This window comes from Corvus kubaryi, unplaced genomic scaffold (assembly GCF_017639235.1).
Source record: "Corvus kubaryi isolate FWS band 111438036 unplaced genomic scaffold, C.kubaryi_AGA036_p1.0 68, whole genome shotgun sequence".
Lineage (NCBI taxonomy): Eukaryota > Metazoa > Chordata > Aves > Passeriformes > Corvidae > Corvus > Corvus kubaryi.
Window position 1 is genome coordinate 22,558,098 of NW_024582056.1, and position 27,352 is coordinate 22,585,449.

General features: G+C 43.2%; 1 protein-coding gene across 1 annotated transcript in view; it reads left to right on the top strand.

Annotated features, from left to right (window-relative positions):
* ZNF516 (zinc finger protein 516) overlaps window positions 1-27,352 on the top strand; it is an 81,976-nt gene that overhangs the window by 45,166 nt on the left and 9,458 nt on the right. The window contains exon 3 of the mRNA XM_042048743.1: window positions 21,132-22,601. Coding sequence (XP_041904677.1) covers window positions 21,132-22,601 — 1,470 coding nt within the window. The remainder of the gene's footprint in view (window positions 1-21,131; window positions 22,602-27,352) is intronic.

Here is a 27,352-nt window from a genome sequence, read left to right on the forward strand (position 1 = left end):
CATTACAAAAGGTACTTTGTTCTTAGATGCTGAGAGTAAGAGTTGGGTTTGATATTTCACAACATAGCGCTGACTGCTGTTTGCTGTATTTCCTAATACACCCCTGGTAACATGAGATCACACCACAGATTCCTCCTATTAAATGGTTATTCAGATGTGTTGTGCTACCCGCAGCTTTTTGCTTGCATATGAATTATTAGGTGTTTGAATTAGCAAAACGTGGATTAGCAGAGTTTTTGCTTCGCTAGTGGTACAGCAGACTCTTTAGCCATTTGGTTGTCAGATACAGTCGTTCTGTGTTTGAGCTTCTCAAAATAATGCCTGCTAGTGCCTCTGTAATTAAACATCTGTCAGGGTTTTAGAAATGCCCTATGGGTTTTCTTTTTTTGGGGGAGGGGGAGACAAGCCCCTGCTTTTAGGGGGAAAAATGCTATGTGCAACAGCAAAATACATCTTGTCTGTTTTAGCAGGAGGGCAAACTTAGGAGATCAGCAGCTTTCTTCTCCATTTTGGCTGATGTAAATAAGCAATGAATTTATTGAGACATCCGGCACAAAACTGGTGTGAGAACAGAACTTTGGGCCTTGTGTGGCAGCTTGAGCAGATGGGTGCTTCTTACTATTTCTTAAAAACTGAAATGACAGGGAGATTAGGGTTTAAAAATCACAGCTTCTGTCGCATGCATTAATTAAAGGGTTTTAGTGTAATAATTCTATCTTATTGTTCTAGAGCATACGCTCAGCTACTTTCAATTTTTAAAAGTACTCAGCCTTTCTCTGGGAGCCACGGCTGTTTGTTCAGTTAAATTCCTTCTGATTAAAGCTCCCTGAATAGTCATTGCCTTCATATACCAAGACCAGCCCTGTTTTCTCTATGCTACACTGGTAATGGGGTCACTGGGAGATTTCTAAATTACAAGTTCTAACTGAAGTTATAGCGCTTCAGGGATGCTTCACTGCTCAGCACAGTCTGATGCGCCTCAAAGTGCCGTTGGAGCACTTGGGGCAGTGGCTCATACATTTCTGTTCCTGACTCATTTGGCTCACAGGGGAAGCACTGAAGAAATTTTGGTTATTTCCTATCAGGTCCAAAATATCATTATACTTTTTAATGTGAAAAGAAGTTTGAACCCAATATCTGCAATGATCCAGCAGTACTAGCATTTCCCTTTTTTTTTAGATATGCCTACACTAGCATCTCCTTTCCTACTGCTTCACTGCAAAATACAAACCTGCAGATTTTTCAGATCTGAAAATGGCATGTATTAAGAGTACCCATGTAGCAGCGATGTAGGTAGCTCTCCTCTGGGGTCCCAAACTGATGAGATGTGACAAGGTTGCTTAAAGAAAAAGGCCCTTTAAGTAACTGCCATGCAAGTTTTATTTAAAAATGTCAGTCCTATGTATACTGCGGATTTGTTACTGGTTTTGCTTCTTCCAGCAAAGCTTGACATTCCCTGGAACAGCAGATGTTCATGGAATGAACTCCTTCTGGGGAATTAACTAATTAAGAAGGTCGAGCTTCTGTGTTCTTCCAAACCGTGTGTCCCGAGGCTGCAGTGTAGTGTCAGGGCTCTTCCTTGGCAGTGCTTGATAGAACATGTAGGTTGAGAATGGGTGATGCCCTGTAACTGTCTGCCAGGCTGGTAATCTGGTGTTGGACTTCAGCAAGGGAAGAGGAAAAAGCTGCCAGTCCAACAGCTTTCCTGTTTTCCCTTTAAACTGATGATCAAATGTGGTGGAGGTGGCATCCATTTCAAGCAGTTTGCTGGGAGAGCCTATCTTGATACCAGTTCAGTGAGTGAGTAGGCAGACTTGATTTATGCTATCTCTGGCCAGCATCACCTGATAGACACGGGCTTTGCATCTGGGATATGCAGATACTGTCATCAGCTCTGAGATGAACTTAGTGATGAGTAGTAAAATGATGATTTTTCTTCTTCTTTCTGTGTGGGTTTTTTTTGTTTGTTTATTTTTTGGTTTGTTTTGTAGTTTTTATTTTTTTGGCCAAGCTGGCAAATGCCACTCCCAGCAGTTGGGAACCTCAAAGGAGTGGAGTTGTTCTTTGCCTCATTGAGTGCTACAGCTGCCTGTAACGAGCTATTAAGCTGTTAGAGCAAGCTGATCTATCTTTAGACTGTATTGACCCATTGTCACCCCAAGTCTTCATGTCTTAGAGGACAGGCCACATCAAGTGAGGGATTTCTTAGATCCTCTTAGATGCAGGAAGGAGCTTGGTTAGAAGAGGTAGGATGGCACCCACCTACAAGAAGACAGCTATGGTAAAAGGGGGTGTTGGTTGTCTGTTTCCAGCTTTGGGGGAATGGAAAACCTCCTCAGAGGGAGTTTAAAAATTAAAAAAGGTGAGACTTTTTCAGTGGTGGTTCTCCATTTTGAGGCTGCAGCCACCTCTTGCAGAGAAAGTCTGTGGAATGGAGAAGACTAACTTGGCAAGGATTTGAGTTTGAGAAGACTGGCAGAAGGATAGAGAAACCCCCCACTACCCCTCCTCATGCATTTCAGTTTGGATTATAGAGCCCGTCAGCCTAGAATTTGGAGGCAACTTTAACTGAGCTCATTCAGATACATTAAATTTCTCATACTTAATTTTAAAATGAAGGTTAGAAAAATTTCAAGAAAGCTACTTAATAATGGGTCTGAGATCTAAATATGCTTATTTTGGAAGTACCATTTGCAGAAAGTACTTGCAGCAGTGTGATACTATAATACTAAAACCACTGCTTTCCACAGAAAATAATTAATTTCTTGTGATTCAGTTATGTTAGACAAAATATTGCTTTGTTTTTCTGGTTTTTTTTTTTCAGCCTAGTAACAAGATGACTCAGATAGTAACCTGGATAATTAGGTTGCATAGAAACAACTTCTATTAAAAATATAGGTTTATGTTCTCAACATTACAACTTAAATTTGTTACTAGTAGCAGTAGATCAATTTTGAACCAAAATAGGATATGCATAAAAAATTCAGCTCCATTTTAAAGGTACTTCTCATTGTAAATACAGGAGTATGACACTGCAGTAGCACTTTTTAGCTAAACCAAATGAAGAGATTTTTAGAAGAGCTGCTGTGACACACTTTTGATTTGTTTGAAATGAGGATTGTGTTTTACCACAATATTGAAAGTACTCCATAGTCCTAAAAGTTTTAAGTTGTGTCTGTTGAGAGGATTTCCAGGGTAAAACTGTCCTTCACTTTGAAGTCCAACGCTAAGCAGAAAGAAAACGTTTAGCACAGTGTAAGTGCCAGTAATACTCAGCTGTATGAAATTCACAGTAGGCTAATTGAAATCTGAATTTTGGGTTTAGGTTGAGGGAGCATGAATTTCTTGGGCAAGAGTTTCTGCCTAAAGGAAGTTCTTTGACTTTGCCTAAGGGCAAATACAATGCACTGGAAGTAAAAAGAAAACTGAGAAGACCTAAAGAGTGGGTTCAGAGATGCTGGGACAAGGGAAAAGGCAAGGAGAATGTAGAAGGCTGTTTGTTTATTTTAAATTTACGTTTTTTCATAATGACTGGGACTTTTTTTGCCATACATAATTACTCTGAGCTTCCCCGCAACTAGTTAACTAGAGTCAAAAGAAGGAATAACCAAAAGAAGGAATAAGGGTTTACAAACTCTGATGTAAATGCTCAATTGTAGTAAATGATGAGGACTAGATATGGTGAGGAGTTATGATCAGCAAGGCTGTTTTCAATGTGTTACATCTTCAAAACTGGAAGTGTACCAGTTTATTAAGTTCTCTGTCCTGGCCAGGGCAGGTGATCAAGGAACCACAGCTGAAATTAACACAGAGACTTCTGTGAGGAGAGCTGAGTCGGGGAGAAGACAAATCTTCTCAGTTAGTTGGAGCTAAGAGACTCTCACTTCTGAGTAACAGTGCTCTTCCTCCAGAGGATAGAGAACTTTAATCTCCCAGGGATTGAACAACTTTCTCATGGTTGTTTATGGGACATAAAGTATGTAGCAAACCCAAAAACTGTAGCTTGGAATGTCTTTGGTTGTCTTTAACTACAAAACCATCCGCCTTCTGAGATGCATTTTTTTGTCTTGTGAAGCAGAGAATGGAGCAAGACAAAAGGACAGAGAAAGAGTACTGATGACTAGCAAAAAGGATGTGTTCAGAAGATACTGGAAGGGTGTGGGGAAAAGAGGTCCAGAAGGCATCTTTATAGTTTTCGTGAAGGTAAAAGGCATTACACCTATGTAATGAACTTTTCCACAGGCAAAAAAATACAGAAAGATAGGAAGATTCAGACAGGAAGGACAAAGGAGAAAACTGTTGGGGTAAAGTTCTTTAGTGGAAGAGATTGGAAGGTTGACTCAGGTTCTCAGTTGGCAGAAAGTTTCGCTGCTGAACTCTGTGTGCCGCTAAAAAGGGCGGCTTTCACACCTGTGACCCTAAATACAGACCTGGCTTATCTAGAAACCATGCTAAGCATTCCCTTCTCATGGGAAGCCTTCTTGCACAGCCTAAAAAAAGATGAAAGGAGGTACCTCATAGTGCAGGATTTCTTAATTATAGACAGAAGAAAACTTTGAAGACTCTTAAAAACCAAAACAACCAAGGGAAAGGGGAATTGTCAGCCGTGAGCTTGGGAAAGCCAGTATTTCATCAACAAATACACAAAATTATGACAGAGCCTTGGAAAGTCCCTGGTAAACTCAGTGCTCATTTATGCTCTTATATTTTTCTGGGAACTTTCATTCTGAAATAATGAAGGAATTATGTGAATTAAGCCTAAATATTTAAACGAAGACAATTTTTTTGAGAATTTACTTTGGAAGTGCTGGCTTTTATAAAACTTTGCTAAAACATTCTTAAACTGCATGTTCCGACTCGGCTTCTACTGTTGCTTTCCATTCCCAGATAGTCAAATAGAAAAGTGAGGCATTAGGGAAGAGTCAGTGGTATGCTCTAATTTCTTCATAGGCTGGAAGTGAAAACAAATGCCAGAGAAACAAGTGCACTTGGGTGCCCAGTGGCAGTGCAGAATACGATGAAATGTGCTTGTCGTCTGGAACGTCGCTTGCGAATGAAAGCATATGAAGTATGTTTTAATGCTATAAAGCAGGAGTACCCAAAATCTTGCATTGCTTCAAAAAACCTAGGCCTTTATTTCAGGACTCCTTCCTCTAAATAATTGAATTCTTTTTTTCCTGAGAATAGAGTTGGCTCCATTTATCCTTCTCCTGGTCTTTGTCTTAAGTTGAATGCAGAACATAATACTGTACTTATTTTTCTTCCTTGCTGTATTTGGCAAAATCTGAAGTTCTTATTCACGTGCACTCTGCAAACATTTTGAATTTAATAACGGGTTGTTGCAACATCCTAATTTGCCCTCCTGTAACCACAAACCAGCAGTCTGGAGTAGTTTAAAACTGACCTGATTGCAAATGTCAGCGACCATCTCCGCAGATACCTGTTTTCTTGTGCTAGTTACTGCTTATTAGTTTACTTTCCTGTTAGCTGTTAGCTTCTCCCACTACCAGAGCACTTTTTTAATTGGCAAGAATGTTTTCTCAATTAGCACTTGGCAGGCAGAGGTTTTTGCATTTGTGAGGTCTTTGTATTCTCTTCTGCCATGTTTCTGTATTTTCCCCAGTGGCTGTGCTAGGAAAGTTCAAGCCATCCTTTCCTGTGGAGAGGAACATGTGGGCTAACTGATTACCATGCATCAAGAAGGACACTCTGTAAAGAAAGATAGAGTATGGCATTATCTCATCCTGCTGCTGGCCACCCAAACTTCAGCCTGTTCTGACAGGGATTTTTCTACATAGTAGGGGCAGCGAACAAAAGTCAAAACGTCTGTGTTAGAGGTTTTGTCTACTCTAAAATGAATGCCTTTCTACCATCTGCAAACATGGTCCTACCTTGTAAAGTAATCTATATTAACCTGTTAGGAACTAATTGCATCAAGAGAATTTTTGTTTTTTTAAAAGAAAAAAAAGAAAAATTACATCATACTGTTCATTAAGAAAACCCTTGGTCTTCCTGCAATTACACCCAAAGTTACTGGACTCAACACAGCTTTATTTTTTTGATGGTAGCAAACACTTCGACCTAGGGTGAATTGTCTGTCACCATCAAACACATCAGCCCACCTCAGTCCTGCAGGGAGCATTTGCCGCTTGATGGAGCCTCTCTTTGCCCCACAGCTCTGACAGGAGCCCTGCACTTGTTCACCAAAGGACTTGTGTCCCTATTACACGGAGGTGGAGTGATACGTCTGCAATTGGTTATGGGTGGCAGGAGGAATGGTGAACTCAGAGTGGGGACCAGGTTTCCCAAATTCACAGCTGTCCCAGGATGTAATGGGAAGAGCTGTGGGATGCTGGCTGCCCCTTCCTGGTCCCGTGGCCGTTTGAGCACTGCAGAGTGGATCTGTCTCCATCCTTTGGAAGTGTGGTGGTGGGCGCTCACACGAATGGCAATGGCTGTATGATCGCGTTCAGTACAGGGATGGGGCTGCCCCTAGTGGATGGTTGAAGCAAGGAGGAATCCCTCTGACAGCTGCCTCTACAGCGAGCTGTGTCCCCTATGGCACTGCTGTCACCTGGGGATGCTTCTGTGGGGTCAGCCTCTTCTTTTTTGTGGTGGTGCTGTTGTGTTAGTTGGTAACTTCTGTTTAAAATATTTTATTGGGATTTTTCCCCAACTTGTCAGCGTTGCCTGGTGCAGGAGACTGAGCTGAGGCCACAGGTGCCGATGGTGCCAGGAGGGGTGCATGCGCATGGAGGGGAGGTTTCTTCCTGTGCTGGGTCAGCGATGCTTAGAGCCGGTGGTCCTGAGCAGCAGCGGTGGGGGGCGGCACTGTCGCCTCCGCCTTTTTCTGGCGGGTATTTTTGTTCTTTTGTTGTTGTTCTTGTTTGTTTGTTTTTTATTTGCCTGGAGGTTTGTTGCGCCGTGGGTAGGGTTTGGAGCAGGAGGCTGGGGCAGCCCCCGGACCAGGCCCCCCTACTCGAGCCAGCGAGGCGGTGGGGGTGCCTTGGGAAGCGGCTCCGGCATCATCCGCTGGGCGGCGGCGCCACCTGGCGGCCACAGCCGGAGCGGCCGGCGCCGGCACCTCCTCCCTCCCTCCCTCCTCCTCCTCTTTTCTCCTCCTCCTCCTCTTCTTGCCCGGCCTGCTCTCCTGCTCAGCAGCCCGCAGCTGCCCGCTCGCTGCCGAGCCAGGCACTGACATCGGCATGCAGGGAAAATACCTGCGCCTTTAGTGACAGTGAAAATATGAGAGCTTTCTTGCAGGCGATGTGCTGTACAAACTGATTTCCCTGGGCTCTCTGGGGAGCTGCGGTGGGGGTGTTGGTGGCGGGGGAAGGCCGACTGGGCTGCACATGGCAATAGGGCCCTAGGCTGGGATTTCAGCTGAGCGCTTACCTGTGCGCAGGTGAAGGTGCCACGGTGAGCTCAGTAGTGCCGAGAGCGCATGGCTGAACTCCCGGGGATGGGCAGCTCCGTTCGCTATGGAACCTCCCTCACAAAGGCTTAAAGTCCCTTTGGAGGCTGTGTGTTTCTTCTGATTAAGGAACTAAAGCTGAAATTGGCTCAGTGGGATTGATATCTGTGCATAAGGACTAGTTATCACCTGGACTTTTTGTGTAGTCAGGTGTGCCGGTGGATTAAGTCACGGATTAAATGCCTCTTAGTGAATAGATTTAAAATGACTCTGACTTTGAGAAGGATTTTCAAAACATTTTATTTTTGTGACGTTGGCCTAATCTGTATCTTTACCAGAGTAGTTGTGGTGCTAAGTACTTCTTTATGTGGTGATACTGGGAAGACACACACACATGCTCTTTGTAAATATCTGGGCAAATACCTGTTTTTCTATATGATTCTCTACTATTTAAGAATCTGAATTAACCAGATTAATTTCTTAAGCCCATTCTTCTGTAGACAAGTTTTATTTCAGTCTGGAAGCAGTCTTAAGGGGCCAACTGTGGTTGGGATGAGTGGTGTGCTGCCATTTGTAACAGAAGGGTGTGGATAAATGATAAGGAAGTGATGTCAGAGTTCTGAGGAATGCCTTCTTTATTAGTAAATTAATCTTTCTTTTTTGTTGTTTTTTTCCCTGTGGAGTGTTATGTTCATAAAAACAGACCCTACAATTGATACGTCTGGAGCAGAGGAGTGGGGGTGGTTTGGTTACCTTAGTTCCCCTCATCCCTCCCCAGTGTATCCACTCCCCAGTAGAGTTGTTCTCACCAGACGTATTGTGTGCTGCTGGGAAAGCAGATGGCCTTCCTGAGATTCCAAAAAATCAGGTCCCCATAAGTCCTTAGCACCGGGGAATAATTAACACTTAAACTCCTCAGGAGGAGAGGTGTCAGTACTGCTTCCTACAAAAATACACCAACCCACAGCCCTTGCCCAAGGTGCAGCTTGTTCCTTGTTCCCAGTGAGATGCATTTCCATCCTGCCAGGTTTGCATGTCTGAGCAGACAGCCTTTGCACTGAAGCGTCAGACATCTTTGTGTTTAAGGACACCTCATAAATAACTGATCATTGACATTTTAAAATCTTCCTCTGTTCATCCTATGGCAGGCCCAGGGATCTTTTGTGGGGCTTGCTCTCAATATGGAGGTGAGAGATGGTTAACAGAGCCCCTGGCCCAAAGTGATGTTTGCAAAATGCTGCAGGTACATGCATAGAAGTTCTTTTTTATCAAACCAAGTTTTTAAGCTGCCCTTAAATATACTTACCTGCTCACTTGTAAGGAATGCGATAAAAGGAGTGCTGGGGGAAGGAAATAGATCTGAAGTACTTTCCTGCCCTTCTGGATGTGTGTATTTGGTTGTTTGGTTTTCTGCTTTTAATCCCTTTGAAAAGGAGAAGTTCCAAATTAAGCCAGCCTGTGGCAGTGTTTTTCAGCATTTCTTTTGCTTCTGCTGCTTTTAAAGCTTAAGCCTTGGTGCTAATTGGAAAGTGGAGAAGCTTCCTATGTGCTACATGCAGTAGTTAGTTTCAGATTTAATAATGTTTTAGCATTTTCACACAGCTGTTATTAAAAGGAGGGGGTGATATAAAGATTCATGGCTCACAGGTGCAGAATTACTGTTTCATTGTCTCTGAAGCTTATTTTAAGTGATGTGTTTCTATTGCCATTTTTCAAATGGATTTGATTTCTCTTTCCCATCCTCCTTTAGTATAACAAGGTTTCTGTTATTTGAAGGATTAATTAAAACATGTTTACAGCTGGTTCTTCTTTTCTTCAAGATGTCTTTGAGACCCTTGTCTCCTGACCTTTCTGAGTTACATGATGCACCCTGGGATGATTCTCATCTGACTTCTTTCCCAAACAGAAGACTTCCTCTGTCTCTTCCACCAGAGTTTAATAGATGTTGGTATTTATTTATTTTATCTTTTAAATGACATCCTAAAAGTTATTTTTTTCCCTTTACTCATTTTTTCAGAAGAGAATTTAAAAAGTAAGAATATAAGTGAACCCAGAACTCTGGTGTTCTTGTGAGCTCTCTAATTTAATTCTTGGTGTAAAAGGAATGGTGTCAGGAAAAATGCTAAAGCTCCATATCCCTTTTAGAGTGCATTTTGCCTGCAGACAGCTGCCCTTTCTGCTGCTGTGCTGGTGGTGCTAGGTTCCAGCCTGCTTTGTCTATCAGCTCTTCAAGGAGATTATGGAAGTTGCCAGTAAATGGCTGATGTCTTTAGTGATCTGCATGAGGCTGTCACAGAGTAGTTTCAAGCCAGGTCTGAAGGACCATTTACTTTTCTGGAAGCCTTCCATTGTTATTGTTACTGCAAGGAGGACAGTGCACGGAAGGGGAAAGGGAAGGTACTTACCTAGCCATTAACCAACCTGCAAATACCCCTGTCCTGTGCAGTCAATAGGGGCAAACACTGCCAGTGCCAAGCCAGAGGCAGCTGCAGGGGAGCTGTGTCTGGTACCTGCAGCCCGTTCTCTTGAGGCCTTTGGCGCTGGGCTGCCGGTTGTGTGTCACATGTACAGCACCTTTGGGGCAGTTCAGCTGCAGTGGGTACCGAGTCAGTGGCCTTCGCTGAGTGACCAAAGGCTGCCCTTGTGCCTACAGTCACGTCCTCCTCAGGAGCCCTGGTTCCCTTTGGTCCATCCAGGGAAGAGCTGTTCAAATCAGCTTTTGGTCTTTCAGTAGCATAGGGTCTTCTTCTGCCTTGAGGAAAACTGCTGGGCTCGGTACCTCATCTCTCCTGCCACGTGCTTGCGGCATCCCATAATGGTGCTAGTTATGATCCAGCAATATCACACCTCGCCAAGATCATCTAGTTTCCAGTGGTGGTCACAGAATCATAGTTCAGTTTGTCCAGCCTATGTGTTGGGTTTAATAAGGTGTACTTCTTTCCCTATTGCAACCCTATTTTCTTCCATTCTCTTTTCAAAGTCCTCTTTCCTCTGAAGGCCAGAAAAACAATAAGCTCAAGAAAGCATATTTTCTGTCCAAGCACTGCGTAACTACTGAATCTTTAAATTTGTGTAACACTTAGCATCTAAGTTCCCCTTTCTGTCATGTGCTCCTGTATTTTATGTGATGGACATGCACAGTAGAGATTCTCGACTGCCTTAAGTCTGTTTGCAGAGTCACCAGCTATGGTCGCATGGCCTTCAGCAGGAGAAACAAGGTAAATTAGGTCATGCAGAGCTCCTTACTTCTGTGACTGCTGCCTCTGTTACCACACTGGGCTTGCCGGCTGTAGCTGAGGTATTTCTGCAGAATGCTGGCTGACAGCACAGCTGTACCCTCTGTTTTTAGATTGAGTAGCTGTAGTAAAGGGCTTTATGATGTATGGCAGTACACTACCCATGCTTAATAAATGATGGGAGAAATGAAATACTGGATGAGGTATGTTAAGCTGTGTGGGACGGCTGCCAGTCCACAGTCCTGGCCTGGAAAGCCTTCCTCTTTTTAAAGCACTTGAAGGAAGATGAACAGGTGGTGGTCAAGAAGATGCTGTGGAGCAGACATTGTGGCAAATCTGACTGTTGGAATGAAAGGGAAAATCTCCAGGAAGATTTACAACTGTTTGGGTCTGTGTTTGGAGGGATTGTACGGGCAAGCTGCCACTTGCTTAAAAAAATCTGAGTCATAGTTTTCCATCTCCTCTGCAAGTATTTTTGATGCATCAAAGCCAATTGCGCTTCTCTTCCTGTGCCTTAAACTAAAAGAAAAGTACCAATACCCAAAAAACCGCAAGAGCCCTTGCTCAAATCCAACCCTCTGAAATTTAATTATGTATCCTGCTGTGTTAATGGTCTTACACCCTTTCTTTTTCCTCCATCTACCTGCACCAAACTTCACAGGCAGGCCACACACGGAGAAATGTGCAGCAGCTACAGAGCGTACTGGAGGCATTCTGCCTAGGTTTTGGACCACTTCTATTGCTGTTAACTCTGAAATTACGACAAAGCTGTGTTAAGAGTCAAATTGGTATCATCTGGCCTAATCACTGCCTAATTTTGCAGAGCATTCCAGGGGTTTTATATCCCATAATTTTCTTTAAGTATATTATGAGCAGCAACATTTAAGGCAATACCAAATGGTACAGTTTCATTTTGGCAAGCAGTCCCTGCAAATGTGTTTGTATTGGTTGTGTGTGGGTATTGCTCTGTCCCTTTATTTTACCCACGATTTTTAGGTAAGTAGTTACATTCCCTCACCACTTTCCAGGACCCAGACTGTAGCTAGAGCAGCCCTCTGTGAGATGGGAAGACATCAGGATGCTCTTGAAGAGGGCAAAGAGGGGCTGTGGGCCATGACCGGGAAGTCCAATCCCAAGTCCCAGAAGGCGCTATGCTGGGGATGCGAGCAGGATGTGGCATCAGGATGGGGATCAGATGCATTAGGTGCAGCCTTGCTTTGTAGAACTGGTCAGACCAGTGTCACCTGCCCTCAGCTCTAGATAAAAGACAACAAACTTTGTTCACAAATGGTGAAAGTCCCAGTGAAGTCTTCACTACTACCCTTGGGTCGATACAATATGGATGAAGGGTGAAAAAGGCACTTGGAAATGCTGTGATAACAGGAGCTACAGCTTCACCTGCAGATAAGTACCTGTTATTTTGTGGGGCTTTTTGCCTGCTGCTGGGCAGAGAATAGGCTCATGGACCTCTGTTGAGAAATACACAGGTGAAAGGACTGGTAAGTCATGACTAGCTCTGCCATTGCCCAGAATTCCTATGTGCCATGTATAGAATGACTTGCCAAAAAAATGCCACCGAGGAGGTACAGAGAAGTGTGATGAACATTGTAAATGTTGTGTCTGTGGCATGCTGCCAGCAGCAGCCATTTTACCCACATTTGCACTTTCACTTCATTACGTGCCCTGCTGTGGATGCTTGTGGGGTTCCTTCCATAACCCCCAAGTCTGTGTTGACTCTGGTACCTGGGAGACAGATCCCAAAGCACCTGCCCTAGAAGAGGGTTTGTGTTTGGGGTTCAGTACAAAGCTTTTTGCACCTGAGGCACACTGGTGCGAAGCTGAGGGTGATGAAAAGATACTGTGCAAGAGGATATTGGAATAATTTGTGCATGGAGATGCTGTTTCAACCAGTTGACTTCTGGGAGGCTGGTAGCATCAGTACCCTAGATAACAACAAAGCCAAATATTCTTTAAGAAAACATTGTAGGCAAAGTAGCCGGAGAGAAGTTCACTGTGAACTTTCAGGCTTGTTTTTCCAGTACCTAACAACGTGCGCTTCACTCTGAGAGATTTTGGACCTGATACCCTTTACAACCTAGTTCCTTAGTTACTTTTTTGGTGCCTATTCTCTTGATTATGCTTGAAATTCCAATAACCTTGCTGGCATTTGCATCTGTAGCTGTGCGGATGGTTTCAGACCTCCCTTTTCTTTTGCAAAAAAAGAAGTGATCTTGAAGTGTGACATAACTCTAAAGCATTTCTGCTGTGCAGAGGAATTTGTAATTTTACTGAGCTAGGGAATACCACAAAAGGGGTCTTTTGTGTGCTGTACTGTTACTGTTGTCAGACTCAGATTTCACTCATCTTAAAAGGTTACGTATCAAATGTAATCAACTAAAATTCTGTGCTTTTTTCCACTCACTTTGGTGACATTTGAGATTCTTTCTGAAATGCAAAACTGATGCAGTATCTCTGATGATAACAACACTAATAATCTAAAATAATTCAGAAATCTCAACATGTGTAGTCCAGAAGTGAACAAACTTTATTAAGTCTGATGGTCACATACTCATGTTTTTTGCTGTCTGGATTGTAAGAGCTCTGTGGATTTTGTTTTCACAAGCAGCAGGTGTCATACTGGACAAATCAGTCAAATGGAGACCAGGAAGCATTAGAAGTGATGGGCTCGGCTGGCCTGTCCTGCTTTTGTCCCCTGCAGTGTCCCCCAGTTCTGCAGGGGGAAGGATATGAACAATGCAATGGGGCCCTTCAGCTGTTTGCAGTCTCTGGCCTCGGCAGGATGATGCATTTGACAGCGAGGGTAAAAAGTAACTTGCAGGTAAAATTAGAAATTGTGGAGGGTTAAGTTAGTGAAATGAAGGAAACAGGACTTTGAGATAAATCAGTTCATTGCTGTTCCAGGAATAAAGGGAAGCCTGGGAAAAAAAAAAAAAAAGAGGAAAACCAGCTGAAAAATAGCACAGTCATAAAAATAATTGAATTAAAGACACCGACCATTAGTCATATAATCGTTGTGGCAACAGCAGTAGTACTGTTTGGGAAGTAAATGGTGTAAAAAACGTTAAATCTCGTTACTCTAGGGTGCCTGTTGTGATTTAGGAATATTATTCTCCAATTTGGTATTACCACTAACATCATGCTGCCACTGGTCACTTCCTCCTCCCCCTCCTGTTGGAAGCGCAAAAAGCAAAAATCACAGATTGAGATGAGCAATTTACTGGAAACAGAAATGAGATAAAAAAACAGTAACAGCAACAATATTAATAATAAGAGGTATAAGAAAAACAATTTACACTCAAACCCCCAACAACAAACAAATACAGGACTTTTCTGGTCTGCAGGTTTCTCCCTTCTCCCAGGCAGTGAGAGAGTGTCCCTTTCCCCCGCCCAGCAATTACCTGAGGTGGTATCAAATGACATTAGGGTCCTGGCCATGCCCCCTCCCAGCTCTTGGAAAAATTAGCCCTGTCCTGGCCAAAACCAGGACAGTGCCTAAAAAAAGTTAAATTTTTTTCATGAGATAATGGTTTTTCACCTCTAGGCCCACTCCCCTCCCAAAAACCCCCCCCAAAACAAAACAGCAGTTCTTACGTCTCTACTTGTGAGATCATGGGTTTTCATAGTCATCATCCTTCCCCAAGAAATATTTGGTAGAAAGTAAAGAGTTCCCATGAGGATCCTTTGCTTGAAATTATTTGCTAGGAGTTTGAAAAGTCAGTGGGTAATCATTTTAGGAACTATGAAAATTTAGATGTAGAAAAAGAGAATGGGGAGACAATGAATGCAAACTGTACCAAAGGGCTGCTACTTCTGGTTGGTAAACCCATGGCCTGGGTCTATTGGCTAAGGATGGAAGAAGTATAGTGTTGCTAGAAATGTATAGGTGATTGCGTGGAAGTGCAAAACTAACTCCCTGACAACTAGCCACAACAAAAATAAGAGAAAAAAATGCTCAAAAGTAATAAGAAAAAGCAGTGTAATACAAACCAGAAGCATCTTGCTCATGACCAGGTGAAGGCAGGACTTCTTGGGGCACCTGGGACTTGCTTTCCATGTGCTCCTGGGTTGTGGTGTGGGACGGCATTACTCCCCTCATGTAGCTGAAGGGAAACCTCTGTGGATCAGGGTGTGCTGTCTGACTGATAAACCATCTGTATCAGCCAGCATCAAGAGCTGTGCTGTGTTTCTGCCCTGTTAAAACCTCAAACCTCAGCCAAAACCACTCACCGTCAATTCTAAAATTAGTTGGAGAGAAAGCAGGGATATTAGTTGATTGTGTGTTTTCTACCCTTCAGTATCACCCTCTTACCTGCTAACCTACCCCGTCCTGTGGTGCTGAGTGCTTCAGTCTAGTCCTTGATCTTTTTCTCTGAATTACTGGGGAGCTGGTATAGGAGCCCCTCAAAACATCTAACAACGTGTAAAGCAAGAGGAGCTTCGCAGACGAGAAGCTGTATCTCTTATCAAAACAGCGTAACTTTCACTTAGCAGTGTCTCATTGTGGCACGTGGCCTTGTGGTGTAAGAAAACCTAAGAGGGTTTGTAGGAGTTGTCTCTCACCTCATGCCCATGTTTCCACCACGTTGGGGATCCTCTGAGTGGCACTGATGCCTGAAGTGGCCACCTAAAAACAGGGACTAGGCAGGAGTAAGGGAATAAAGGTAGGTATTTATTTGAAAGGCCTTCAAAGGTACAGTCTGGGGAGCCAGAGGCTACTGCCAAGATGGACCCCAAGGTGGACAACAGGTCACAAGTTCTTCACGCTTTTATAAGTTTGGTTCATTTGCGTATCAGGGTTAATTCTCCATTTAAAGCTTCAGTTAATGATGTAATTTCCCCAAGCTTGCCCCCCCTTTAGAGGCTTTTGGTTTATACTTTGGGGCCTAGGACGGTCTGAGTGTCCTTGGAGAGCAGGCGTAGCACGAGAGAGCAGAAGTTAACAGGCTACAAGAAACTTCAGAGTTACACAGTAGGCAGCACAGGGTTTGAAAAATATGAAGGTTAAAACCTAAGGCATCAGCACAACTGGATCAGAAAGCAGGGGAGGTGATGGACAGCGTGTGGAGTATAAAAACTTGACCCACAGGCAGCTGGAACAGGGGGCATGGCTCGGGTAAGACAAATCCTCCTCTGAAAAACAGATACTAGGTCTCTTTGAACAGCCTGAGCTACACTCAGAGGATAAACCTGCTTCGAAGGAGTGTCATGGGCTCATTGTTGAATGCTCTAAAAGTCCTTTCTTAAGCTAATTGTGTCTGGAATTAATTGAAAGGAAGGCTAGTTTTTTGGCATATGTCTGTAAAGCGGTTACAATGTGTGGATACTGGCTAATGCAGGGTTTTGCTTTGCTGTGCTGATAAAGCGAAGGGGAGGAGTAAGTCATGCTTTCTGCCTCCCCATGAAAAAGATGGATTTTTATGTGTTGATAGTCCATGTTTTTGTCCATACAGGTTTTACAGTCCAAGTGGTGTTTCGCCTCTTCCCTTGACATTTATTCCTCAAGCTACAAATACGTATTATCTTTTTTTTTCTTACTGTTAATCATGAGTTTTTCTGTGTGCAAGTGTATCTGATTGTTGTTGATAAACTCCAGTGCTCTGGATGACATAATTCTTCTGGAGCTTGAACTCCTGGGGAGGCTGCAGACATTGGCCTGTCACCCTTCTGTCTCCCCTCAGCCATGTGGGGGAACTGTTTGTCTTTATTTTCTGGCGGGTTACTTTTCTGTGTCAGTTCTCTGAACTCCTTCTGATTTACCTGTACTTGCAGATCTGCACAGATATTCTAGGGGCATGGACTGTTTTTGTTGAACCTTACTTTCACAGAATAAAAGACGTGATTTTCTGCTGCAAAACTGCTTTTTGCTTTTTTTCCCCTGCCGGGTCCCATTGTATTATGCTTACTGTGGGCTTTTACATATTGCCCATTATTATGGTGTGTATATATATTTATATAGATAAATTTTTTTATATATGTTTTTCATATACTTTGTATATTCAAAACCCCCTGTGACCAGCATGGCCATTGTGTCTTCTTCAGAGGGGTAGGGTTTTTTTTGTTTTTATAATGTGTACTTTTATTTCTGAAAGCTGAGCTGAAGAACTTCTATCTAGTACACTCATATTTAACTTGCTGTCTATTGTAACATCTGTTATTTTCAACATTATTTCTTCCCAGATTCTGCCTTCCCACTGCATGGATTTTTTTGGATCATTTCCCTTCACTTGTCTTGGCCTGCTTTTCTTCCCCAGAATGAATCTCATTTGATTATTTTCAGACTGCATTTCTATTCTCTCTGAGTTCCTGTGCATTATTTCCTCATCCCCATTATTTTTGCAGCTCCTCCAAATGTGATGTTTCCTGGAGATTTAAGTTAGCATGCTGCCTAGAATCTCTTCTGGAACATTAAAGAAAATACCAACTGAAATAGGACCTAATACAGGTCTTTGCAATATTGCACCTTCTTCCCATGTTATCCTTTGCTTTTATCATGATTTATTTGCAGTTGGTTTTCAAATCAAGCCACAGTATTCATCTCAAAGTGCAAATCACTATCAAATGTTTACTGAAAATCAAACACACCACATCTGCTCCTTTTCCTTAGACTCCTAGTGCTGTAACACTAGCCAGAAAAGGGGCCAATTTCTAGCCAGTTCTGCTCTTCTGAATAGAAATCACGGTTTCATTGTCCTCTGCCTTGTAGCCTGGTTTACTTTATAGGAAGCCTCATGAATTAAAACAGCTGTGTAGCCCATTCTGAAATTTGGTTTTGTGGAGACACAGTGCTGGGAAGAAAACAAGTGGAGTTTATGCATGTGAGGGGAAGAAAGGGGGATATATGTGTGTGGGTAGAAGGGGAGTTTCTTTTATCTGTGTGTGTGAGTAACTGAGCAATGCCATTAGGTATATTTCTCAGGAACTGCTCAACATCCCTGAATGTTCCTTTGTTTCTAGACTGTGGTTTTCATATAGTTAAGTGTTTTGCACTCTCCTGCTTTGTTTTTCCCTGTGGCCTGTGATGCTGTTGATATTTGAAGCTGCAGCCAAACTGAAGTTCTGAGGTGGCATCAGCAGCCACCTCGTAGCTGGGCACCTTGGAGAATTCCTCTGCTTTAGCTGTTGCCCAGGTATCTGTGACACAGAAAAGCTGTAACACTTCAGGGTTGTGGTAAAAGGACCTTTCTCACTCTAAAGTGAAACAGATAAACAGCTGTTTGGGGTAAGAAACAAAGGAATTGAGAGAAAATAAATATAAAGAGATGATAGAGACTGTAGGATAAAAAGCAAGAATATGCTAAGCAAAGAACTCTTTCAATGAGAAGTATGATTTATAGTCCCTGGAGATCAAGCAGAAGGCATCTCATTCATAGCTTTTTGCTTTGACCTGGCCCTAATAAAATTCCGAAAGTTTCTGGTGACAGTAATGCCTGCACTGCACTGATTACAATGATATTTTATAACAGTGATTTAAAAGGATTATTAGTACCCTTTTTAGCTGGGGCAAGTGGCTGGGAGCAGGCAGAAATAAATTTTATCTGTTTTTCTGAAAAGACTTTACCTATATTTTAGGTATGCTTACCATCTTCTCTTGCTCTTGCCTTCATCCCCTCTTCCACCTGGCTTTTGTTACCTGCTCATTACCCAGCCTGGACCACCTGCCATGATGGGAAGGATGGCACGTGGCAGTCTGGGTGTTGAGGTCTGTAGTGTTGGATCCCTGGTGGAGAGCAGGATGGGGCTAGGGAAGAGCATAGGCTGTGCTTTGTACTGATGAAGAAGTCTGAGTTGGCCTGCAGGTGAAAATTGTTTCTGTCCAAATCTTGGGAAAGAGGTGTAGGGGGTTGGGGGTTTTTGGTTGGTTGTTCATTTGTTGTTGTTTTTTTCTGTTTGTTTCTAATTTTTTTTTAAGTACAGCTTGAGCAATTAGCACAAATACTGCTATTGAGCCTCCTGATCTAAGCTTTAAAATTATTCTTGGTATGTTCATTACTGTTCTTGTGAGGCATCAGAGGAATTTAATCTAGCAAGACATTACTAAGAGGTGTTAGAAGGTTGTGTTTTGTACTAGCCTTACTAATTTTCATCTAATGCACTGACAGTATTGCAGGCCTAGGTACACCTCAGGAATGCCTTCATCGTTTTCCTGCTGTGTGTTAGATTTTCCACCTGGAAAATCCCTTTTTCATAGACAGATGCACTAGAAAATAGGACAAAAAGGACTGCAGCCACCTCAAAGTTTGCAGTCCCAGGCTTTACTGGGGCACATGGGACTGTGGGCTCTCTCTGTTTTCTCCTCCTCCTCCCCTCCCCAAGTACAGACCTAAACTGAACAGTCCAGACCTAAAGACCAAGCCCAGATCTGACATGTGCCACCTCTCGCAGTCTGACCATGTCCTCTTTGCTGAAACAGCTTGGTACATTGATTTTGACCAAGCAAGAAAGTATTCAGGGATGTCTGTGCTACACAGAGCAACCCGGGAGTCGCAGGTATCTGCTGATTCCCCCCTTCATCTCGGCCGCACAGGTGAACCAAGAGCCTCCCAGCTCTGCAGTGCCTGGAATGGGGCTGGCAGTGGTTTCCCGCCTCCCTCCTCTGCCCAGCACAGCCAGCAAATTGGTTCTCTCTTCACGGAGTACTGCTGCAACCAAAGGATTTGGTTTGCTTTGCTTTATTATTTACTACAATGATCAAAGCAGCCACTCCTTGTGATCATAAAAAGAAACCTTAAAATCTTATTTAAGAGCACAAATATTTTGGGCTTTGACAGATATGCTTTGAAAACAACACAGATGTGCAGTGTCAGATTTCACTGCTGCATGTGGTGTCTTTGTTTCAAACTGTAAATTTGGCTAGTAGTGCTGGGCATGTGCTTTCCCAAAACCTTGTCCCTGAAATATGGGAAAAACAAGTTTCTGGGTTGTGAGGTTTTTTTTAGCCCCTGAATATACCCCCTTGGAGAGTTTGAAAGGAAAATGATCTTAGCAGAGTGAGCATTCAGCCCTGCGGAGCTGCAAACCTATGGGTTATTTTTAACCTAATTACCTCGAATTAAACAAAAGCTTAAGAATGTTTTTGCCTGAATTGAAGGTGAGGCTAAGTAGACTCTATTTGCAGAGCAGCTCCAGCCAACAGCGTGGTTCTTCCATTGCGCCGTGCAGAATAACGCCCGTGGCAGTGCCCTGCGCTAATGAGCAGTGCTCGATTTTCTGAAGGGTTGGCTTTTCTGAGCTGATGTGAGAGGATATGCAGCTCTAGAGCAGTTCACTCCTTCCCCCTTCTCACCCCTCCTACAGATGCGGTGATCACTTCGGACTGGTGATGTTTTAGATGGAGCACGGTCTTCTTACACTTGCCTGGCAGTGGCTCATTAACTGCGTGTTAATTGAAACTGAAAGTTTGTCAGATGATTCAATTCAGTTACATGCTAAATGGATTCAGTGCAGTAAGCATTACTGCTGCGATGAAAATCTCTGTGGAATTGATCTGTGAACTGATTTGAAGGGATTCATTGGCTTCAGCAGTGGCTCTGAGAGGTCAGCATCAGGAGAGCAGGCAGAGGTAGCCATGCTCCCAGCAAAACAAATCCTACTCTCCTCTTTCGCCCTAAACAGCTCTAATTGCTGCCCACTATGTTCTCTTTCCAGGACATATGTTAGGTGGATAAATCTACTCTGGAGATCTGAGAAATGAAAATGAGGAAAATGAAAAGAGTGTTTTGAGCTCTGTAATCTAAATGGCTGAAGTGTTGAATTCTTATCTTCCTATGGATTGAGCAGTCACAAAATTTTCCTAAAGTTTGATTGAAACATAAACACGTTACAAAGAAAAACAAATTTAAAAAACAAAAGAAAAACATCTGCTTTTAACTAAAGGACAGAAAATTAAAAATTTGCATCCTCTACAACTCATCCTTTATACTTGGCCGCTGCAAAAGTCCCCCTTAAAGTGGGCAGTTTATTCTGTATGCTGTACCTGCTTTTATATGGTTGGTTTCCGTGTGGAGCCAATTTTTATTGCTGAGTTATAAACCCTTTGAAAATAGGGGCTTGTAATGGAAGAGCTGACAGACCTTTAACTAGGTCAGTTTTATCTGGCTCCATTATCTTTGCTTTTGTTAAAGCATTAAATGGTTGCAGATTTGTTTATTTTTCTCGCAGTCCCAGAATTTTAACATGGGTATGTTATTGAATTGTTTTTTCTTCAAAATGTCATGAACATGCAGTATTAGAGAGTTTATCCAGACTCCGCAGTCGTCTTTAAAAGTAAATTGAGCTGTTGTGTCTTATTTCAAGATTTTCTTGCTCATGCAGTACATTTGGTCTGTAGCACGTCATTACAATAGTAATACCAAAGTTTCCTTTTTCTCCTGCTATCTTACTCTAATCTTGAATTATGCTTTGTCTTTTGGGCTCCTTTCTGTGTAAAACGACAATGATATTTTTTTGTTTGTCCCATTCAGATGGAAAGCCATACCGCTGCAACTTCCCTGAAGAGGAAACCCCAATGATAACGTATCAGTTGGATGAACTCCCAAAGCTGGGAGGCCGCAACGCCAGAGAAAATGAGGCCAGGGAATCTAAACCAGAGATTCCTGCTCTGGTCTCAGCACTGGAGGGTGTCATCAAGGAACCCTTTTCAAAATACCAAGGTTCTGCAGACATAAAGATGCCAGTATTTCATCACAGCCAAGGGCTTCCTTGCTCCAGTCACATTGCTAGCTTTGCTTCGGGTGTGGGCCAGACATCTTCAGACATGGTCATGGACTTGAAAACATCACTTGAAGTGCAGGCTAGTCGTGCTAGAGAAAATTTGCTGGACTTGCACAGGGAGCATCCTCTGATAGAAAAAAGTGCTGAAGCTCTAGAGGTAGCTCCACTCGATTTGAGTGAAAAATCAACAAGGGATAATTCATGCAATAAATACATGAATACATCCTTGCAAGCTGCTTTAATTGTCTACCCGTGTCCTTTCTGCAGTCACAAGACCTACTACCCTGAAGTCCTGTGGATGCACAAAAGAATTTTGCACAAAATCAGCTGTAACTCGATGGTACCCCCTTGGGTTCAACAGAATGGATTCAAGAGTATTAAAAACAACCTGGTCTTTCTGGCAAGGAGTGGGCGCACTGGCCCCCCTCCAGTTCTCGGTGGTAAGGAGTGCCAGCCTTTGCCCATTGCCAGATTTACACGTACTCAAGTGCTAAGTGCATTGCCAGGTTCCAGACCCAGCTCTATTTCTGTCGGGATGACTGCAAAGTCTGTGAGTACGCATCCATCAAAGGACAGTCATGCCCTCGGCCAGTGTGGTTCACGCGTGTCAGGTCTGGATGGGTACAGGCAGCCCAAGTTAAACCATTCCCAGGAGCAATACGGCATAGCAGCACAACAAAAAAGCAAATACGAAACGAATTCCAAACTTACGCAAATGGGAACCTATGGCAGAAGCGTAACACCTACTCAAACGGTCATATCCAGGCCTAGCACACAGCCCACCAACAGTAAGCAAGTGGAAAAGTATGTGGTTCCCCAAGGAAGTACTGGGTTTGCCTCTCCAGGTAAGCACTGTGCATCTGACTCCATGAAGGCCAAATACAACCCCCCGCTGCAGTACCATCCTCTTTGTAAGAGTGAGCAGTACCCTAAACATGAAGAGCCGTCGGTGCCTCAGAGGGAGCCTCACGTGAAGGCTGGGAATGAGATCAGGACATTGGCAAACTGCACAGCGGTAGCACGAGTGAGTCCAGTGCTGCAGCCTCAGCCTAGTGCCGTGGGAGTTGCTCCGGCTTTACACTCCAGCAAACAGGATCTGGGATCAGATGGGCATGAGAAACATTTGGACATTTTAAATATCTTTAAAACATACATTCCAAAGGACCTTGCTTCACTGTACCAAACCTGTGGTGCCAACAGCCCTGTCCTAGATCACACAGGTACGATTTTCACAAGGCCTTCCATAGCTGAGGACATAGCTTGCTTGTTCCTTCTTTGTTCGGAGTCATGACATGCTGTTTCCCCGTGTTTTCCTTCTCTTCCTTTAATGGTTAGGATTACAAGTTCACTGTTTTTATCATTGCTGGATAGGCTTGAATAGGTTTGTTTACTGCTCTCTTAACATTGCAGCATCCCCCCCTTGTGCACTTTGTGACATTTCTGTCGCAGGTTAAATGTATCTGGTTCCACCTGGAGTACTGCTGTTCCTTTGTCCTCTTGCTTCAAGCAGGCTAGAGTTACACAGATGTGCTGTCACAGGAAGATCCCCCGATATGCTGGTGCTGGCACACATCATCCTCTTTTTGCTTCAGGCGAAATAAACGTCCTCTGGGGCTTATCTGTGATGTTATTTTGGAGGTTTTGTTCAGTTTTGTCTGCAAACAAGTCTTCCAGCAACACAGAGGGATAATCACTTGTCACTGTCCTTTGTCTTTCTTGACAAAAGTCTTAAGATCTTCCTTGTCCATATCAAAGGCTGCTAGATATTTTTCAAATGAGTCTTTTGATCTGTTTGTATGCTTATAATTAAAAAGAGGTAGAGCTGAATATGTGCCTACTAATTCACATAAGCAGAAAAATCAGTTGTGCAAATAGCCAGTTTAAAAGTTCAGGGACTAAAAAAGCTCAACTGCCATGTAAATAAAAATACACCTACATATTTGCGTTTGAAACCATACTCTTCTGATGATCTGCCAGAATTAGTTTGTCTCAGTGGAAACTGAAAATCACACTGGTTGATTACACGTGAGAGGTGTGTGTGTCTGTAGGAGAGGTGAATTGGAGCCATAGTCTCACCTCTCACCATTTGTAAACCATGCTATTTTTTATACTCTTCTCTTTGTAGAAGTTGTGCAAATCAACTCCACATGAAAAGAGCACACATTCCAGGCTGGTGTTCCGGTGTCCTCACTTGACATAATGTGCTCTCTTTTGTCAAAAGCATGTGTGAAATGGAGCTTTTTGCAAGTGGTACAAAATCCAGGACACTTGGAAGCTGCTAGTTTTAAGGATAGCTGTGGTCTAGTGCCCAGAAGGTGTGTGCAAGTTGAGGCAAGGAAGGAGCCCAGAGCGTTAGGTCAGGTCTTGGCGGAAGGCCCTTTTAGAGAAGACAGGAAGGCAGAATCTGTCTGACATAGTCCATGGGTGAGTTGCACCTTTCAGCCACCCCATTGTCAGTTCTGCTCAGTCACTTCAAAGGTGGTGCTGTGTAGGGGCCTGTTATTTATTGAGCAGATCATTTCGCAGGTGCTTAGGGGCTAACCAACATCAGGCTCCTGGGTTTTGTTAAGGAAGCAGAGGAAGACTGCTTAGTTTCTAAAACTGCAGTTTCAGCGTTCCTTAGAGTTTTTTTTGTCCTGCCGGCTTTGCTTTCTCCATCCCAGTGGATTGTTGTCTAAAGTTTCTCCCTGCCCACTTCCTGCTCTAAGTACCAGTTCCACCATTGTTCCACCCCCAACTTGGGGTACCTTCATGTGGGTGCCCTCCTTGATGTTATTACATTGTGTCAGCCTGCTCAGAGAAATCTTACTGATCCAGTGAGCTCCCAGCCATGTTAGGAGGGGTAAGAGAGAAACAGTAAAAGCTAGGAAATAGAAGTTGACTTAGTGAAGGCAAGGACCAGAAAATTCATGATGACTTTTCGAACAAAGTAAAATAGGGGCAGGGTTTCTAAAGAGGTCTCTATTTACCTGCTTTTTAAAGAGGAATTTTATTGCCAAAATGTTTTTGCTGGGCAGTGATTTCTAGAGACACTTTAACTGGAAGTTATTTAGTGCCCATCTCTGCTTTGAAACCTCTTCTTTCATTCCAAGTGTTTTACAGCAATCAAGTTTTCAGAATTTGAAACCTCTTTTTTTTTTAATGTAGCTTGTCTTCATTTTATATACAACTTCCAAGTTGTTGATGTTTCTCCAAACCAATTGGCATGATGGCTGTTTTTCATAGCACTCAAATAAAAAGCTGCTTCAGGCAAAAGGAATGAGATCCTACCAACTGCAAACAGAGGAGGGTAATTGAACTTCGCCTGAAATAACATATTGCTCTACATAGGCTGGGTCCTCTGAGTCAGTATGCATCATTCAATTTAGCCTTAATACTGTAATGTGAATATGGCAATCATGACATAAAGGACAGCCCAAAATCCCGCTTAGGTACACTATTTGTCATGGTTTTTCCTTAGTTGAATATTCCCAATAGACTTTACTTGGGTTTTTTTGGTATATGATGTCATCTTGGATCACAATAGACTATTTTAGTGTGTGGTAGTACAGTGCTCAACTTCCTTTTGAGTGGCTACATTTACTTTTGGGATCCTTTCTTTTACATTCGTGTTTGTTCCAGTGTGTCCTTGGAAGAGAGTTGTTGTGTGTACTGTTGTGATACAGCTGCAAACATGAAGCTTGCTGTGCTTAGGCTAGGTTTGTTTCACACTGCCCAGTCTTCCCAAATGCTTGTAGAGAGAATCTTACTGTTATATTTAAGAGTGGTTATTTATTTTATTCATGCCATTTAGGTATTGGGTGGGTTATGGCAGCAGATGCACTCTTTCTTCAGGGTTGAGACCAGCTTTGAGCATGGATTTCACAGGAATTCCATTCACACAGTCCTGTTCATTTACCTTAATTTTTGAACACCTGTAGTTATCCACCTTTGTTCACCTAGAGGATACCCTGAGTGATGACTCATAGGGTCATTGTCTTTCAGCAGCCACGCCCATGGCTCAAAGCTCTGAACTATCAAAAGCTTTATGGTGCTACTTAGGAAATGCAACAATGGCAAATACACCTGGGAGCTATCCATTTTTTCCACCAGCTTTGAATAGCTCCCATAAAGTGAGTGGTAGGGAGGGGTTAGGTGGAAGTCTTAACCCACTCACCCTGCGTGTTTATACATTGGCTTACAACAGCATCCTCAACTGTCCCTCATGAGTGGGAGCAGTGCTTCCATGAAGGCTGTTGGATCAGGTTAGTGATGGCTTCTGAGATAAATGTATTCCCCTTCAGCAGAAGGAGACGTGGGTTATAGAGGGATTAAATGTCTCTCCAGAGGTGTCAGAACCATGACTGGAGGAACCCAGCTCTCCTGGGCTTCACAAAGCTGCTGTGCCAGTCCCTGCCTGTCCAGCAGTCACCATGGCACTCCTGCAAAGACCACAGCTGGTTCCTCCACACGCTTCCCTCAGCTTTGTTTTCCAGCTTGCAGCTACAGTTCTGGCCAGTGAGGGGAAAAATACTCGTAACAGCTCAGAAATCCTGCTTCAATCTTGACTGCCTTACAAGGCAAACTCCTCCCATTATAGTTCAGTAAGGTTCTCATTGATGCTTAGGACACTTACATGATGTTTTAAAATAGTTTTGTTAGTGGTTTTTTTTGTTGTTGATTATTTGTTTGTTTTTGTTTTGGTTTGGTTTTTTTTGCTTTTGTGTGTGTGTGTGTCAGTATATCTGATCTGGATTTTCCCCCAAATCATGATCTTGTATTTGACTGCCAGAAACTTAATTTTGTGAGCGAGAGTGTTCAGGTGTATTATGCAGACTGTGCTGCCATCTGCAGGAGGTGCTATTATAAAAGGAGAAAACAGTCTGTGAGTGGGGTGTTTGTTTGGAAGTTTTTTTGCAGCAAAACACTTCTTTGCAGTATATGGTGTGGTGGAAACCATCCTGGGATGCTTGGTGTCATACCAGCAGAGTAGATTGCAGCTGTCTTCTTCTCCATTCATTTTCAGCTGCAGCATCCATATTTTGGATGAATCCTGTGGCATCCTGCAGTAAATTTTTCAGTTGTGTGGAGGTTTTTTTATTGCCACTTTTTTGTTCCAATTTTATTCTTTTTAAATGCTGTTAACTGGGGAGGGGGGATATGAAAGAAAAGCTGAAACTTCACTTCTGTTGACAACCCTCTCAGAATTTCTTTAAAAGCCGAAGTATTCCAGTGGCAAATGGAAACATCGACTCTTTTCTTATGAAGAGGGTGTTTTACCAAAATAGAAAAGATGATGTTCAGACATTTTTTTTAATAATAAAAAAGCCCAATAAAAGTCAAATGTGTCTTTTTTGATCAGCAGCAAAAAGACGAAGACCAGCCCTTTAAGTCAGATGCTGTAAACTGACCTTTGGAGAAAAAGGAGAGGTTTGAATGGTTTTCCACAAATGCTAATGGCCTAGAAAACATGTTTACCCAGGGCTGGGGAAGGCTGCTGTGCTGCTACCAGCTCAAAATGTCCGGAATGACACTTTCATTCACAGATGTCTTTCGTCTGTGCCTCAGAGGTCCGGGGTCAAAGCAGCACCGGCAGGCAGGTAGGCAGGGGCGAAAGGTTTGATCAGTCTGCGATGGCTCTGCTCGCTCTGCATTTGTCTCTGAGGTATTGCCGCCTGGGGGGGACAGTCGGGCTCTGGTCCTACTCACTTCCTATTATCCATGTGACTTGTCTCCGCCACGCTGGAGTCACTTTGATTTGCCTGATGTACTGCTTGACAAAGCTGGGTGATGGCTGAGAAGTGGATCCAGCTGCTCTGAAAAGCGCACACCTGACATGCCAGTCCTGGTGCGGGCACATCATGGGGAGCATTTTTTAATTCAATGTAATTTATGCATTCTTGCAGTCCTGTGTGTGCCTAGCCTGTCAGCCAGTGCCTAGATGAAGGCTGACAGTTGTCATCCAGGGCCTGAAGGTAGCCTCACATAATGA